The 15,361-nt window shown below is 42.8% G+C and overlaps 1 protein-coding gene across 6 annotated transcripts in view; it reads left to right on the top strand.

Annotated features, from left to right (window-relative positions):
- Positions 1-15,361, top strand: part of FAT3 (FAT atypical cadherin 3) — a 1,069,235-nt gene that overhangs the window by 688,838 nt on the left and 365,036 nt on the right. For 4 of the 6 annotated variants that reach the window (XM_069639361.1, XM_069639364.1, XM_069639362.1 and 1 more), the window contains exons 6-7: positions 6,375-6,585; positions 7,164-7,232. In XM_069639361.1, coding sequence (XP_069495462.1) covers positions 6,375-6,585; positions 7,164-7,232 — 280 coding nt within the window. The remainder of the gene's footprint in view (positions 1-6,374; positions 6,586-7,163; positions 7,233-15,361) is intronic. The other 2 variants (XM_069639365.1, XM_069639363.1) reach the window with 1 other exon arrangement.

Below are 15,361 nucleotides of genomic sequence, written 5' to 3'. Positions count from 1 at the left end.
TTCTCCTGGGTTGAAAGGTTCATGTCCATTTATGGCAATGTGCAGCTGCCTTCTTGTCTCACCATTGAAACCTCTACAATCCATATTTCTTGTACATCACGATTGTTCCATGCAATTATTATTAGCTGAAAGTGTCTTCATTATGCAATGTAAAGGTAGGTTTTGACTTGCAATGCTATCAATTTGTGTTGTTTGAGATTCTCGAACCAAGAACCCCACATTGTTGCCATTGCCATAGTGGACCAGACATCCCATATATCATGCTAAGGCTTGAACTACAGAAGGAGCATAGTATCCAGCATACAATCTTCATAGAACAGTGATATCCCTACAACAAATTCTGCCTTGTCCCTTCTGTGAGGTGTGTTGTGGGTGGATATGCTCCTTTGGTGGGATGGCACTGCAGTGGCTCCCCACCCCAAAAGGGAACCATAAATATTAGCAGGATTGCTCGTGTTTGCATTGATGATGGGCACATATCTGTGCATCACTTTTTGAGATGTTTGCCTGGAATTACTTCTATTGAGCAACATTCTTGATTCCATTATATCTGAAACGATGTACCCGTCTGCTAAAAAGTAAGATGACTTGCCTGGTGCGTAATTAAATCACACATTTTAGATGTGCACTTTCTTGCTAGATTCTGTTTTAATTCCATCATACCGTAAGCAGCAGATTCAAGCTATCCAAATCTAGAGGACCTTCTGTGAGAATTCCTGTTGGTGGTAATCCTTTGACCTACAAGCCTACGCCTCTTTATTTCATATTGCCTATGGGAAACATGCAAATAAATTAAGCTCTCTGTCAAAGTAGCTATGAAAATACCATGCTGATGTTTGAGGAAATCTGCAAAGAAAGTGGGGCATACCAGATCCATCATTTTCAGTATCATTTGTGGCTGAACTAAAAAGATGAGCCTGGAACTGTAGGTGGCTATGAAGTGGGAGAATATGCAATCATAATGTGCATGATGTGCAGGAATACGATAGAAAATGATGAACACTTTGTTTCAGTTTGTGCAACTTAAAAACAGTACAGGCGTGTGAATCTTTTAAACCTATGTTCTTATCTGCAGGAATCACAGGTAGAACTGATGCAATGTCACTGTGCAGAAGGTCTAATTGTCCAGCAATGGTGTTTGCTGTCTCCTAATGTTTACATAGATTGTGGTTAAAAAGGGCAGCTTAGCTGAAATCAGGAACATACCAATGATTTTACATTTGCACTTTACCACTTTGATGCATTTGGTGTATACAAAGTTACAGTATACTGGACATTGTTCATGTTCATGTCATGCTGCTATTGAAAATGATGGTCTCAGCTAGGTTTTATGATATTGCTAATCAATTTGGGCATTTTTGTTTGTTTTGTTTTAGTCTAGTCTTATGTTGTTTGTGTATGTGTTGAGATTTGTAGTATTGTTTTATATTTAATTTTTGTATTTGTTTTTATTTGAGATGTTTGTAGCTCTTTACTCCAAAGTCCTGTATAGAAATAAAAACGAAAGTAAAAGAAATTTGACAAGATATACAGGATTTACAAGTCTCAAATTAAAAGAAGATGGTTTTTCAAAGAAGTACGAAATAGTTTATAGGAAGTAAAAGAGCAAAGAGAATAAGAAAGAGAATTCCATTGAAGTGGCGCAAGAAGAGAAAAGGAACGGAATCGTGATTGGTCAATTGGAGGGCGATGAACTGATAATAAGAATTGAGATTGAGATCGAAGTGAACTAGAAGGAGGATAGATGGAAACTAAACAGGAAAAATAGATAGGCGCAAGAACATAGATAGATTTAAACACAATACAGAGAAAGTTAAATGTAAAACGGTAGTGGAAGGAACGCCAACCAAATGAAGATAAGCATAGAGAAATAGAGTCACAAGGAGACAATAAATATAAAAGTGAATGGAGGCATTGAAAACAGGCTTGAGTGGAGCTAAACAGGAGTGAGGAAGACCAAAGAGAATAGTAGAACAGTGAAGAAGTTGAGAGGAGATAACAGAAGAAATCAGAAGTTCAGTAGCATTAACGATAAGAAAAGGGTGATCTTTATGAATATTAAAAAGATGAAAGTGACAAGAATGAGAAACAGTAGAAATATGACAAGAACAAGATAGATCAGTGTCAAGATAAAGTCAGAGATTATGGGCAGAGCTAGAAATAGTTAATGAGGAGGGAGGAAAACAATAGAAGAAGGGAGAGAAGGAGGGGGGATAGTGTTAGCAGGGAAGAACATAATTTCGGTTTTAGTAGCATTCAAAACTAGAAAGTGATTTGACATCCAGGACTTGATTGCTAAGAGACAAGAAGTTAGATTGTCATAGTAGAAGATGAGAAAGATAAAAACGACAGAAAAAGTTGAGTTTCATCAGCATAAAAATTATGTGAAATCCCAAAAGATGAGATGACAGCAGCAAGGGGAGACGTATAGAGAGAGAAAAGAAAGGGACCAAGAAAAGAACCTTGAGGAACACCATGAGGAAGAGATAAAGGATCTGAAGAGGAAACAACCAAAGAAACAGAATAAGTGTGTTTGGACATATAGAACTGAAACCAAGCTAAGACAGAGCCAGTGAAACCAAGCGAGGAAAGAGAATATACAAGTAAAGAATGATCCACTGTGTTGAACGCAGCGAAAGGAGCCAATAGAATAAGAAGAGATTAGTGTTTAGAATAACAGGCAGAAAGCAAAGAGTCATACATGGATGGAAGAGGGAAGGAAGGATAGCTCATGGGCAACATGTTTGTCTTGGAAGCAAGACAACGCAGCACAACACAGGTTTGAATCCCGATACATCGCTTAGAAACCACTTGTTGGTGGTAAGCGTGTTATAAATGAACAATTATAGTAATAAAAGAGAGGTTTCAGTTGAATGACTTGGAGAAACACCAGAGTGAAAACAAGGAAGAATGGAGTTATCTGTAACAAAAGTAGAAACCTTGAATAGACTAGACGTTTAAGTAATTTAGTGAGATAGGGAATAGGAGAGATTGGGCGGAAATTAGAGGGGAGAGAAGGATCTAAATATGGTTTCTTCAGAATAGGAAGAATGGATGCATGCTTAAATGAAGAAGAGAAGGTCAAAGTAAGAAGAGTAGTGATTTAAGAGACAAGAGAAAGATAGACTTTAGGTATTAGTGATGAAGGGATAGGATTAGAAGGGCAACCTCCGGGATGATATCAAGCAAGCAAACAGAAAGTATCCAAATTAGTAAAAGGAGAAAATAAATAACTAGATTAGAGGGGGGAAGTGGAGGATAAGAAGGTCAAGGAAAAGGAAATAGTTGCACAAAGAGAGGTAACTTTAAAAAAAAAATAATAAGTCAGAAGATCAGAAGCCGTTATAGTAGTATTAAGTGAGTAGACGGGAGAAGGAGGAGAAAGTAGACGAGAAAGTGATTGAAATAAATGCCTGGGATGAGCAGGTTGAGCATAAAAAAGATCTGAATAATAGGAACGCTTAGTCAAAAGATGATCATGAGAAGGACAGACGATCACAATCAGATAGAGTTTTACGCCAACAATGCTCAAGGCAACAAAGAACCTGCCACATTGAAATAAGATGACAAGTAAGCCCGGGTTGAGGTGGTTTCCGAGAGGGATAAAATGAAGAAACATGATAGAGACTATCAAGAGACTATGAAAGAGAAGAAGAAAGAATAGAGGCTGCATCATCCGCAGAGAGAGCAGCACATGCAGAATGAGACGGATGACCAGATATACATAGAGAGGAGTATTAAAAGCACAAAGATCATGACGCAGATGAGTAGGTGCCTCAGAACAGGCCGGATTAGTTGAGAGAAGTGGAAGGTAAATTGATAGAAATGGTGATCGGAAGAATACACAGGTAGAGCAGAGACAGAAGACATGGATAATGACGAAACAAAAATAAGATTCAAAATGGAACCAGAAACATGAGAAGGAGGAGTAAAAAGATAAGACAGATGATAGGAATAAAGAATAGAAAGGAATGAAGAAAGCGTAGAAGATTAAAGTTGCCAAGAAGTATAAGTGGAGTAGAAAACGGTCTCCCAATAGAAAGCAAAGCATTAAAATCACCACAAAAAGTAACAGCAGAACAAGGAGGTAAGTAAACAAGTAAAAAAGTAACGCAATAAGGTTTAGAAAAAATTGTTAGGAATATTCAAATGTGAAAAAGTAGGAAGGGGCGAAGAAGAAGGAGAAATTACAAATGATGAGTGATAAAGAATAACAGTCCCACCCCCACAAGCCGCAGAATGAGGAGTCTGAAGAAGAAGAAAGGGAAGCAAGAATGGATGTATTAGAAGATGAAAGCCACACTTCAGTAATACACAAGAAATTAAGATTCAAGTGAAGAAAAATATTCAAAACAGAATTGGATTCAATACATAGTGAACGAGCATTCCAGAGAGCAAGATCAATTGGAGAATGGTAAGAGAAGCAAAGAGGATAAATGAGATTGGTTAAGTTTCGTGAGGAATTTAGCATGGAACTGTTTCATTCCGTTTACTTTCATGGCCTAAAGCTGAAATATAGGGCTTTGACTGACAGACTGACTGGCAAACATAATTGCCAATTTCAATACAGACATCAATGGGCTTGAATTAGCAGTCAAGTAGTTGCAAGTGCTTAGATAGACTAATTGCACCCAAGGGGGCGGGGTGTTATGTAATTAACTCACATGGTGATTAGACAGTGATTTAAGAACTTTCTAGAAGAATACAATATGTTGAAGGCTTTGCCTGCGATCCAATATCTGGCTAAAATCCCTGAGGTTGGTGTGGGGGCTGTCATGGATTGTCCTGATCCTAGAGGGTCTGTCCTCATGCTGTGAGGCTTAGCTGTGTTTTCAATTAGTATCTGTAATTGTCTCTGCACAAATACAACACTGTGATCCTGTGTTAATGTTGTGTGGCCTGTACTGATCCATGGGTTCTGCCCTCATGTTGTGTGCTACTCCCCCTATGTTTCACAGTGTTGTAAGGTGTATTGGTTGCAGGCAAAATCACTGTCAGATAAATCTGCTGCTTACCATTTTAGATTAACAACTACTGGGCACTTTTCTATTTATGTAGTACACCCCAAATGGAGTAAGTGCTTCTTTGTTTGATTGTCATTTTCTCCTGATTATGTCCAACTAAAATGCATTGAAAATTGAAGTAAATGCCTGTATTTTGAAGGATATCATCCTGGAGAGAGACGCATGCATATTGATTTCAGAATCGCTTTCTAAAGCCCTTAAATATTGGCATAAACGACGGTGGGAACATGTGAGAAGACTCCCTTAGTGCCTTGCCAATATTGAATCCTTACTGGGGGGGTTGTCATAGAAAATGTTGGGAAAACTGCAGACAGAGCTGCTTAGTGGCTTGACACCTTTGGGGTATTTTGGGGATCTTTGATAGGAAACACAATTGCTTCAATCTCTCATAGAAAGCGGCGTGTGCACATGGAATAGGAGATATAGAACCATGGACTCAGCAGTGCAGTTAGGAAGGTCATTTTGTGTAATATGCACAGGAATCTATTTTCAATGAGAGCACAGCTGCAGATCCACCACTCAATGGATTCTGGGTCTTACTGTCCCCTAGCAGCATAGCCTCGCTCCTTGCCCTTCCATGCTTACTCTTAAACGTCTTCCCTTCTGGTTGCATCCATATTATCATTGGACTCCATTACGTTGCCCACTGTTGCTTCACATGTAGGTTCACTCTGCATGAAACAAACACTACGACTAGGCAGGCTAGGAACAGAAAAAGAGAGAAGTGGATGCCTGTCGAACAGCAGTTTGAACTTTCCAATTTGGATAGAACTGGATGTGCTGCATGAATGCAGAAGATGGTTTGAGTTTCCCTTAAGTCTAAAGAAGTTGCTCGGCAAACTTGGTCTGTTTTAGGGCCTAAATTGGTGAGCAAGAACAGTTATCTGGGTATTACATGTATATTGCCACTTGCAACATACCACACGCTCTGTGGCATCAGCTGCAAATCAGGACGGCTTTAGTTATAGGCTATTTGGTCATGTGACTTTGAGTTTTGTAACATGGTAACGATTAACGCTATGTATTTTACAAGAAAAATAAGGAGGCTTCTGGGGTTTCAGCTTTTAATTTAAATGATCGAATTAGTATGCTATAAAAATGACAGCATATGTTATGAAGCTCCAATATATGCAAATCAGTGGACTTTTTAGCCTACGCTCTCGTGTACCCATCGATACTTACCTGTTTACCATCTGTGCAGTCTGTCTTCTCTGGTCTATTTCCCTGTGATAGAATGAAAGGCCTATTTAAGAGCTCCTTGTACAGTAGCCGCCACGCCACTGCCCTAATATCAGATCTAAACACTCCCAAACAGCCTCAACCTGATTCCATGTGTGTTTCCCATTTTAGATAAAAGCAGTGGACAATGGACGCCCACAAAAGTCTTCCTCCGCCCGCCTCCACATTGAATGGATCAAGAAACCACCTCCAAGCGCGGTGCCGCTTACATTCGATGAGCCCTTCTACAATTTCACAGTCATGGAAAGCGACAAAGTGACGGAAATCGTGGGAGTGGTCACCGTGCAGCCGTCCAACATCCCGTTGTGGTTCGATGTGGAAGGTAGGGTTCAAGGTAGCCCTCTGCGTGTGAAGGTATCCATACGCGACCAGAGGAAATATCTTGAGTGAAACACGTTTACCATTTCTTGAAGACCATGACCTGGTACCAAAGTCCCACAAAATCGAAAGAGTCATTTTATCTAACAGCACTTTTTGCCACAATGATATCAGTGGTGCAGTTACTCCGTAAGGTTAATGAGGAGTTTGCATGAATCTGCATGTGAACACAGTTAAATAAATAATTATTCCTAGAGAACCTTTGTTCTGCCAGTCCATTGCGCACAGGGCTATGATATTGGGGCCCAGGCATCACCCGCTGGGGGTCACCCTACTACAAACAATATAACTTCTCTGCTTTCCTTTCAGTTTAAAAAAAATAAATCTCTTTTCTCCGCTATGCTTTCTTCTCAAATTAATTCCTCCTTGTTTGTCTTTACAATTTCAGTGCCAAGCGTCTCTCTAGTCGTCTTTTCGAGTGCTTGCTTTCTCTGTACTTTAACTTGCTGGACCTCAATGCTCTGCTCTCTTGACCCTTTCTGCTTTCCGTTCTCTTTCTGCTCCTGACTGCACTGCTTGAAGGCGGCAAGCATGCTCGAGAGATGTTCTATATTCTGCAGACAGTGTGTGGGCAGAACTGCTCGACCCAAGGTACCCTCCTCGAGAACGCACTTGCTGGATTTCCCAATTTCATATCAGCCTCATTTTTTATTTTTTTTTTTACATTTGTTTGTTTTTAAAAAAATTAAGCAAATGACATTACATATTTACAAATGCCAGTGATAAAGTGCAACATGCCTCTCACTTTATTATATCTACATATAATATGTATATATAATATTTATTTCAATGTATTCAATGCAGATCCGTGTGATTTGACAAAATACATAGTTACAAAAAATGTAATTCCTTTTTTTATTTTTATTTTTGCCCCTTATTATTATTATTTTTGCCTCATCCGCGGTTGCTTACTGTTTTAAAATGTCCACCAACATGTAATGTTACTAACATTTAACTTTGACAGGCATTCTGTGCATATGTCTTTGTGTTACTTACTTTTCTATTTTATTCCTTGTGTAACCTGCCCTGACATCTGTCCTATGCTATTTTTATTCTCATTTTCTGTCAATTTCACATACAGTGTTTTGTCGGTGCGCTTAAAATAGCGAAAAAAGAAAAAGCATTGGCCTTTTGGCAAAGTATAGCCTCATTTAATATGTGCATGGAGTGATCAGGTGTGTGGGTCCCCGTGCAGAGAGTTCTCTTTTTCAATAAATAGAAACATGCTCTTTTTAATGAGACTGGCTTCCTGGCTAATGCGGGCCTGTGTTAATCGCTTACAGCCCTGTGCATTGGTTGCGCAGGGGCTTGGACCGGTACACTGCAAAAGGCTGACATAACCATGAAAGGGTTTTCTTAGTGTTATTGCACCAGCACCTAATATAGCTTTATAGACCTGCAGCTAAGGGCCGTACCAGGCATTATGGGCCCTGAAGACCGAGTTAATGGCCCAGGCGAAGCAAGGGCCTTTAACGAGGTATGAGGGACCATAACGCCCGGTACGACCCGAGCTGCAGGTCTATAAAGATATTAGAAAACCCTCCGGGCCCGATTCTGAATTTAGCGCAGTGAATGTGCTAAAAAGCAGGATTCACTGCGCCAAATCAGTACACCCAGGCCCCACCAGTATTTTCAAGTGGGCCTGGGCGTCCTCGTAGTGCACCTTCAGGATTGCGCCTGTTTGTCATAACGGGCGCAATCCTGAAATCTCAGCAGCATTTTTGTAAAATACCGACATATTCGTTATTTTACAAAAATGCTGCTGAACATGGGTGTATATGAACACATTCATATAAACCAAAGTAAGCAGCTTCAACGTTGCAGAATACAACGTGGAAGCTGCTTGCTTTGATGTATGTGAAAGTGTTCATATACACCCGTGTGGTGTATATGAACACTTTCATGTACACCAAAGCAAGCAGCTTCCACGTTGTATTCTGCAACGTTGAAGCTGCTTGCTTTTCAAACACCCGATTTGTGGGCTGCAATCAATCTTCGGGCTATATCAGTGCGTTTAGCCCACAGATTGACCAATCAGCTTCCCAGAAACAACACTAGGGTGTTCTAATGTACTATACAGCTTGTAAAACGTTCACAAAACTGATAACACCACGCTCACCCCATTCATGGGCTGCTGATCACATTCTCATTCAAAGAGTTGCGCTTGCGCTGCTCGTCTGTCCTACGGTATTCATATTATAGCTTGCAGAAGCACACATATAGCTTTAATTGGCAGCATTGTGGAGCTCGAAATAAGGTGCTAGACACAAAGCAGTATTAAGAGGTGGGGTCTGGTTGATAGCCGAATGTGATGAAGACATGGGCTGACAACATGCAATTGGGATAATAATGAACAGCAACACATTTGGTGATACAAATAATGTAGCCCCGGAAATACAGGGATGCCGCCTGGATTCACACTATTGTTTGTCTTATGTTGAAGCCAGGCGTTAGAGATGAATTCCATTTTGGGGGGTTCTGCTGTTAGGTTTTATGGGAGCCCCCTACTCTTTGCTTTTTCTGTCTTTGTATTTTGGGTTCTCTGGCATATTATTTTGGTCAGAGAGACTTTCTGTCACTGGAACTCTTATGCGTAGTTCTATGGTAGCCCAAATGACTCGTTGGATAGGGGTGCATTTTAGATCACTAATTTTTGCCCCACTGTTGGTATATTGATCTGTTTTCGCTTTAGGCACTGGGTTGATTTCAGTTTTAATTCAGTTTTGGGTTAACCAGGGGTGGTAATCCGATTTATCCCAATGTACCTTATTGGTAACGTCCCGCTCTTCCCCATTTTTGTTTCTGTGGCACCACAAGTCTGCCTTAAAATGTCCACTGTGCACACCTGGACTCTCTTGAGCCTAGCCCTGCACCATCTTTTGTGGTCTAACAGGCCCTCCAAGATATTGTGCCATGAGATTTAAATATTTTTGGCATACAAAAGCAAACTTAGCAGCACACAATTGGTTTCTTCTACTTCTTGGTTTAATGTGCATGCCTACATAGTATTATTAACTTTATTGATATGTGTAAGTTGTAATTGTGCAAATCCACCCCTTCTTTGCTCTTCAGTCCCACCAAACTACCAACACCCCTCACACTCTCCAATTCTTCATCAGAAATTAAACTCCCAAAACTCTGCCACTTGTCTGGGGGAAATTCTCCCGGGGTCGGCTGGGCCGTCCGCGGACCTCCGGGCGGGAGGCCCCAACTCCTCCCGTATATCCCAAAAGAGATAGAGTATGAGACACACGCAAGAAGCAAGGTGATTCTGCTGTTTATTAAACAAAACGGCAGGGATGGCCAAGGATCGTACGCGTCCGTCCTGACACTCTCTCAACATCGTGGGGCTCGCAGGCCCTTTTTACCTTAGTATGACGCGCTACTTGCGTCACCTGAGAAAAATTAGCAAAAAACCTATCGCCACTCTGGATTGGTTCCCCGAGTGGTAGGGTTAGTATAGCATATGTATAGAGAACGTTGTTATTGGTTAAGGGTTCGTCAGGTGGTATACTTGGGTTGTCCCTTCAGTTTGATACATAAAAATTGTTACATGAAGACCCCCGAGGATTGGTCAATGTTAATGGCGTCAGTGATAAGGGCCCCATGTTCTGATTGGTTCACCCGCGAGCCCCCCAGTCTGGGACCATCGCTGTTCCCAGCTCGCGGTGCACCTGTCACTTGCAACAATGTTTCACTATGGGTATGTGCAGACAATGTGAGGATTTATTCATAAGCAGGAAGGCCGACTACTCCCACCGTCGCAGATGTCCATTGAGTCGCTTAATTGTATCTGCCTGTGTCTTGAGACGGGGGGATCCAGGCGCCTTCTTCCTCCTGGGCTTGGCACCCTATCAAGTTCGGCTTGGTCACGTGAGGTGGGGACCGTGGTTGAGGCAGAATTCTGCACAATTAATATTGCATTTCTCACTGTGTGCCTGGCTTATCTTGCAGGTGTGACCTTGGCGTCGGCTTGTGGTATGAGAGTTTGCAACGTTGTGCCCTTGACTGTCTGCTTTTGCTGGGCTCATTCTGCAGGGTCAGCAACCGAACTCTTGCTCATTTAATGTTCATGGAAGCTTTTGTTTGCGGCCTACTTGGGCCTGGTGCATAGGTGGAACCATTTGGTACAGAGCGCTTTAGGTTATGGTATCATATTGCTCTATCCCCAGTATCGTGTCTTCGTTATATTTCTCATTATGGTACATTGGTTTAGAAGAAGCGTGAGCAAGCCTTTTTAGATGAGTTCATTATGCGTCTTGCGTTTCTGCATTTGAAAAGCCTATGTGGAAAATAATAAAGATGCACGTCCGTGGGTGTGTCCGTCGCCTACGTCATAGCACTGAGTATGTTCTTCGTGTGGATTGGTGTGGGAGTGTCCGGTGTGTATGTTTGCACGGGTGTGCTGACCGTTGGCTAGGTCGTCATGGCATCTCTAACGATGTGTTGATTTAGTGCTGGATGGTTTAGTCGAGTTCATCCATGCCGCAGGTGTCGGCATGTGCAGGGCAGGCTGGTGGGCAGGCGGGTGGGCACGCGAGTGGGCACATCCGTATGTTCTTGTACCAGGGTATTTGGTCGTCTGGGAGATGGGCAAACTCCTCTCGTGGCGGGTGTCTGGGCCGTGATCCTCTAGGCCAGGGTTGAGAGGGGATTGGTGAGAGCCTTTTGTTCACTTTTCCCACTTCACACTCCTACAAATATTTACTTGCTCTGTCACACTGACAAGTCACAACTCACACTCTCCACCATACTCCCAAATCACACATTATTCTCTCCAGCTCCTCCTGCAGTCTTTGTTCCCGCTACTTTGACTTCTCGCATCCTGACTCCAAAGTTTATTACGCTTTCCCTCCATCTTTTCCCACAGTATGAAACTCACTCCCTGTTTCTCGTCCACTGCTCCCTCTCTGTTTTATTCTGGCCCATTCCTTAATCTCTGGCCAATTGCTTGCTCTCTGCTTTCTTGCCCATCACTCCCCCTATGGCTGTTCGCTCCCACTCATTTTACTTGCACACTAGTCCCTCTTTGCCCAGTGCCCCCTCTCTTCTTTCTTACCCATTGCTCTCCCTCTGGTCCACCACTCTCACTCTCTCTCCTTCATCCCCCTCATAATGCCCCAGGTGTTCTTAGAGCACTGGCTTAAGTCAGCACATTAGTGCATGGGCATGTCTAGTGAAACCCAAAGACTGCCTCAATTCTCCTGTATTTTCTTCTGGAATGCTGCCAGTTTGCTTAGCTGCAAGCGGTTTGTGCCACAAAGCTGGCACTGCTGTAATTTTAGCACCAGATTTGCCTATACTATCTTGGTCTTTTGCCCTTCACTGTGTTCCGGTTTTGATTTCTCGCAGATGGTCGGTGGTCCATCCTGGGCTGTCATCCTTCACCTGGTCCTCTGTATTAGATGGTCTGGGATCTCTGTGGTGGAAACATGTCTATGTTTCATCACCACATTCCTGTTTTACCACCCTAATCATGTGCATTGGGGTTGGAAGCTGTCACTTCCAGAATGTTTTTTTGCCATCATTACCCTGCCTCTTTTATTGAATATGCCATCTTGGGTCACCTCCAACATCTTCCTCATAGTGGTGCTATGTTCTGCTGGCTGGATGCCCTGTCTTGCCCTTCGAGGCAGTGGAATTTGTTTAGCCGGGTTTCTCTGTCTTCTTGCAATGATCTTCACAGTTGTTTTCACTCCTGGCTTGTAGGTCCCCCTCCTATAAAGTCTTATTTGACTTCTTTTGGGTTGCTGATGTCATGGTTGGTCCAGAAATCAAGTTCCTTGTTGACTGCGTTCTGCAACTCGACCTGGAAAGGACCTTCTGCCATTCCTGAGCTGACTTTTAGGAACTGTCAAAATCGGCCTTCTCTCTAGGGCCTGGGTTGGGGTGTTACTTGCAGTAGAATTATGGCTGTATTGAGATTTAAGGCCTGATTCATGGAACGTTTTCCTATGGGAGTGCGTCATTACAAAACACTTCCATGGATCAGACCCTTAGTCTCGAGTGAAGAGGGAAAGAACAAGAGCGAGCATGGTTTTGATTGTGAGATGGGAGATAGGATATTAAGAGTGAGTGAGAGAAAGGTGGAGGACAGTGGAGCGAGATGAAGGGCAGGCATTCCCAGAATCGGGTCACTGGAATGCTCAGTGTTCCAAAAGCCACAATATGTTGAGTTCTGCAGACCCAGAATGGCTAAGTTATTTTAACAGAGTGCATATATCCTGGAGGTCAGTCATGAGCTCATAAAGCATTGGCATGATCAGAAGGTGAGTATGACTGTGCACACACCAGGTCAAATGGTCTGGATCATGCAACCTGACAAGACGAGCGCCCTTCATGATCAATGGACTGTGCCCTTTATGATATTGGAGTAAATCAGTAAGGTTAGCTACCTCATTGATATCAAGGCTGGAAGGCATGCGAATTGTGTCTTCCATGTTAGCCGACTGAAGCCTTGTTACCGCAGGGATGACGAAGTGATGGCTCTGGCCACTGGCCATGACATTGAGGGGGCAACAGTTCCCCTTGCAAACCTTGTTCGCACTGAATCCACTGACGGATCTCTAGAGAGAGTCCAGCTCTCTGAAAAAAGAAATTAAATTGGGTAATTATATTGCGATTCATGTCGGGCTCTAACCTCTAAGGGCAGGACTAGGTATCAATCCTATTTTGCTTCCCATGAAGAGCCTGTTGCCCCAGAAATCTCTTCCAGCGTAGACTTTACTAATAAACTATTGCGAGACTGCCAGCAGCTGTTGGGCCCATTCAGAGGTCTGCTCTCGCTGACTCCAGGAAAGAATGATTGGTACATCCATGATATCGGTACTGGATGTCTGGAAAGGTTGCCATCATGGCCTAAGTCTCCAAGATGTTGGGCCTGGGGGTTATTGAGCGATCTGCAGCCCATGGGCTAGCCCAGTGGTACTGGTACCACAAATATCCAGTGGCGGGAAAACTGAGTCCACTTTTGTGTGCACTACAGAGGGCTAAATTCTTTCACCAACACATATGCACACCCCATACCTAGGTCAGACAAACTGATTGAAAGATTAGGTTACCTTTGATCTCACTTCAGTGTAGTGGCAGCTTGGACTACCTTTTCAAGCAACGAGAGGTCTTCATGTTTCATTCCAGAAGGGCATTATCAGTTCACTGTTATGCGTTTTAGTTTTAACAACATTCTGTAACCGTTCAGAGGATGATAAACCAGGCCTTGTCAGGACTAGAGAACTTCACTCGCCTTTTAAGATGATGTTGCTGTATTCAGTAATGCCTGGAAAGACCATCTACCCCATCTGAAACATGTACTTCAAGCAAGCAGAAATCTGGAATGACTGTGAAGGTCTCGAAAGACCAGATAGCACAGGGAACTGTGACATACCAATGTCCAGGCAGTGATGGGTTGGGATATCCCCACTACCCAGACTCAAGGGAGATCCATCCTGGGTCTCACATATTACAAGCTTTTCATCAAGAGGTATGGCACACTTTCCTTTCCCCTTATCAAAGTCACATCAACAAGGTTGCTGAAGAAGGTCATCTGGACCCCTGCCTGTCAGACATCCTTCCGGAGCTTGAAGGATGGCCTATGCAAGGCCCAAGTTCTAAAGGTGCCGGATCATGGGCAGGATTTCATCAGTCATACAGACACCGATACATGTGGAATTGGTACAGTGCTAGCACAACTAAACGCTGAGGGGGCAGAGAAACCTTGTGAATTCCTGAGTAGGCCCATGACCAAGAGAGAGTGCCACTGGGACACACTTGAAAACATACTCAAGAAAAACTGGGGGTTTGTTTTCACCAACCTTTGAGTACTCAGCGACCCTTGATGCTATTTGTCGTCAGTGACCGTGTCGCACTTGCAGGAGAGATAGAGGTAAAGAACCCCACCACTAAAATTACATCTTCATCGAACACACCCTCCTACATACAATCAGCTCTTCAAATGTGTCTGTTAGCCTAACAGACACATTTCAAGAGCTGATTACATGACAGGGATTGAACTCAGTTATTACGATGTGCGCAAACCGCATTCACAATATTGTTGCTTAACAGAAATGAGCTCTGGTTTGAGAAAGGCAATGACAATTTGCCGAAACACGTGTCACCAATATAGGGCTAGTTAAGGTGTATCTTCAGAACTGGATATGATAATAAGCAACAGTTTTTGAATCAACAAGCTTCAAGAGTGGCGCATTTGTATGTAGGAGGGTGTGTTTGATGATGACACTTGAAAACATGTATTTGTGGTAGTTTGGATAGTACACAAGAAGAAGCCCTACATATGTGGGTCTCACTTCACTATTCAAATGGACCACACACCTCTTATGTAGCGTATGGCCATGCAGGGAGGGAATCACATTATTGCTTGGGCCATTTCCTTACAGGGTTTGGAAATAAACGTTGAACACCAACTTGGAGTAACGCACACTCATGTAGATGGTCTCAGAAGGTATTTTTGTCAGGAGGACGAGCCAGACTTAGAGGAGTGAATCTCAACCTTTTTTGGCTGGAGGGCATTTGAAGGATTGTCATGTGGTAAGGGTGTCGAAGCCCTGTCTTGTTTTATTGGTGTTCATGATAAACATGATGCTGGAAATGCTATCTCAGAAAAGGTTGCCTTCCTAACCAGAACCCCCCTTTCATCAAACGCCATGCCAAAAGCACAGTATACACCTGTGCACTGCTGCACCAGTATCCTGATCTGAAGCTCA

The sequence above is a fragment of the Ambystoma mexicanum genome, chromosome 7q, assembly GCF_040938575.1.
Source record: "Ambystoma mexicanum isolate Mex_15411 chromosome 7q, UKY_AmexF1_1, whole genome shotgun sequence".
Taxonomy (NCBI): Eukaryota; Metazoa; Chordata; class Amphibia; order Caudata; family Ambystomatidae; genus Ambystoma; species Ambystoma mexicanum.
The sequence above is the reverse complement of the archived record's forward strand: the minus strand, read 5'-3'. Positions and strand labels throughout refer to the sequence as shown.